The 2,810-nt window shown below is 51.5% G+C and overlaps 1 protein-coding gene across 1 annotated transcript in view; it reads left to right on the forward strand.

The window, feature by feature from the left end:
• The window catches only part of LOC122544119 (solute carrier family 43 member 3-like), a 50,541-nt gene that overhangs the window by 37,590 nt on the left and 10,141 nt on the right, over nucleotides 1-2,810 (forward strand). Inside the window, exon 8 of the mRNA XM_043683158.1 lies at nucleotides 2,464-2,631. Within this exon, the coding sequence (XP_043539093.1) occupies nucleotides 2,464-2,631 (168 nt within the window). The remainder of the gene's footprint in view (nucleotides 1-2,463; nucleotides 2,632-2,810) is intronic.

Raw genomic sequence — 2,810 nt, forward strand, 5'->3', positions numbered from 1 at the left:
GGGCATGGATAGGATAAATAGACAAAGTCTTTTCCCTGGGGTCAGGGAGTTCAGAACTAGAGGGCATAGGTTTGGGGTGAGAGGGGAAAGATATAAAAGAGACCTAAGGGCCAGCGATTTCCCACAGAGGGTGGTACGTGTATAGAATGAGCTGCCAGAGGACATGGTGGAGGCTGGTCCAATTACAACATTTAAGAGGCATTTGGATGGGTATATGAATAGGAAGGGTTTGGAGGAATATGGGTCGGGTGCTGACAGGTGGGACTAGATTAGATTGGGATATCTGGTCGGCATGGACGGGTTGGACCAAAGGGTCTGTTTCCATGCTGTACATCTCTATGACTCTAAGAGAAGGGATTTGACTTTACAGTCTGCTGGGCATGGACAGAAGAAGCCTCATGGAATCTATTTATGAAAAACCAAAACAACTAAACTAACGACAAAAGGCACTTGACAGGGGACTTTGTCGCCTGCCCATAGAGAGCGCGAACACCTCCCACACACATCTCCATTAACCCCGTTCAGCTTGAGCTGCACCCCAGACCCAGATGATAGAAGGAAATAGCCAAAATAGTGAGCACTCCGCCCACCCCCGACTATATATCAACACCAATCCTCATCGGAGAAAAAAACACACCAACGGCAGCTTCTTTAAGAAAAATGTAACATTACAAGAAGCATAACAAGAGAAAAAAAACCCATACATTATTGTCCATGTCTGTAAATCCATCCGAATTATTTTAGTGTCCAAGAAATTTTTCATTTGTTCCGAGGACCGCGCCATGTCCTCATGAGTAATATGAAGCACCGCTGGGTCGCTCATCAAATATTGAATACGCAGGTCCTTTAATTTTCTCTCGACCTCATCAGATGATTTCCTTTTATGGAACACCTCTGCAGAAAAGTTCTGGAAAAAAATGATCTTAGCTCCCTGATAGGTCAGGGCCTGTGGATCTTTCCCCATCCTTCTAGAAGATCCCTGCTTGTCCCTGTAGCTTCGACATTGTACCAGGACTGGGCGGAGGCGCTGATCCACATCCGGATCTGCGCGCCGCAACCCGGTGAGCTCTGTCAGTCTTCAGCTGGTCTGCTTCGGCATCCCAGCCAAGAAACTGTGGCAGCCCGTCTTCAAAGAAGTTGGCTAGCTGCCCACCTTCCACTCCCTTCGGCAGCCCAATGACCTGGATACTTTTCCTCCTACCTCGATTTTCCAGAGCATCGACCTGTTCAGTCAAGGCTTGGGCCTGTTTCTTTGAGGGCTCGGATCCGCCCCGCTGAGGACTCGACCTCGGAGTCCGACACCGTGGTCCGCCGCTCGATCTCTTCACCTCGCTTCCCGAGCCCTCCCGACGATTTCTTATGCTTTTGTAGCATGACCCAAGTCGGCTCCAGCTGAGTACGATTGTCTTCAGTCAACCCCTTGACCATCCCTCGGACCACCATGAGTTTTTTCAGATTAAATTAAATTCCCTACGGTGTGGAAACAGGCCCTTCGACCCAACAAGTCCTCACCGACCCTCCGAAGAGTAACCCACCCCCCTCCCTGACTAATGCACCTAACAACTATGGACAATTCACCCTAACCTGCACATCTTTGGAATGTGGGAGGAAACCCACGCAGACGCTGGGAGAATGTGCAAACCCCACACAGACAGTTGCCTGAGGCTGGAATCGAAACTGGGACCCTTGGTGCTGTGAGGCAGCAGTGAGCCCCCATGCCGCCCGTTCTTCGGCGACGTTCTGCTGCGTAGGTACCTCTTGCTTGCCATGGAAGCTGCAGCTGCATTCTCGGTGGCAGTCGTGAGCCTGCCTGACACCTTCAGAGAGTGCCCCGTGAGGTGGAGCCTGGCTGTCTGATTCCCTTTCGTCATCCTCTCTCCCACAGAAAGAATTTACAGTCGGACCTCGGCTATCTGAACATCAACCGTCTGAATCCCAGACCATCCGAACAAAATCTCCAGGCCTTGCAAAAACAGCACTAGGCAACCTGGCATTCCGTGATCAGTTAACCGGCATTATGACATGCATTGCCGGATAACCGAGAGATGTTCGATAGCCGGCACTCAAACTACCGCTTCTTACCGATAGATCGGATGTTGACTAACTGGCATTATGGCGTGTGCTGCTGGATAATGTCCGACCAACTGGCGCTCAGATTACTGCTTGTTTTGGGACACTTGAGCGATCAATCATCCAAACAAAATACTCCCCGCCCGCCTGGTTCGGACAATCCGCTGCAAGAGGATGTAAACGGTTTCACAACCGTTTAACATACTTTTTTTTGACAAAAATTTAAGGTTGGGCGGTAAAAATATCACTACTGCTGGGCTGGGTTGCACAGCTCCGCAAGGCAGATCTACTCAGATCGCTACCATCTTGGATCCGCCGTCCGGATCTTTAAAGGTACAGTACGGTCATGTATGTTTAACTCGGTGTCTCTCCTCCCCCCCCCCCCCATCGTAGGCCCGGAGGCGAGTGAGGAGGCCATCCCATCCTTCAAGAGCTGCGTCTTCTCGAGGCTGTTCCTCACCCACCTGCTCTGGCTGTCGATCGTGCAGCTCCGGAATTACCTGTTCATCGGCACGCTCAACCCCTTGCTGACCCTGCTGGCCCGCAATGACACCCAGCTAAGTACGGACAGTCGCTGCTCACCAAGGGGAAGGGGAAGCCAAGGGGGCGGAGTGGGTGTGGGAGGGAGATGTTGGGGGGTGTGTGGGTGGGAAGGAAAAGAGAGGAGAGTGGAGAGTGGAGGAACAAATGGGAGAAAGTGGGATAGCAGAAGGAATTGGGGGAGGGAGAGAGAGTGGAGA

This window comes from Chiloscyllium plagiosum, chromosome 46 (genome assembly GCF_004010195.1).
Source record: "Chiloscyllium plagiosum isolate BGI_BamShark_2017 chromosome 46, ASM401019v2, whole genome shotgun sequence".
Classification (NCBI taxonomy): Eukaryota; Metazoa; Chordata; class Chondrichthyes; order Orectolobiformes; family Hemiscylliidae; genus Chiloscyllium; species Chiloscyllium plagiosum.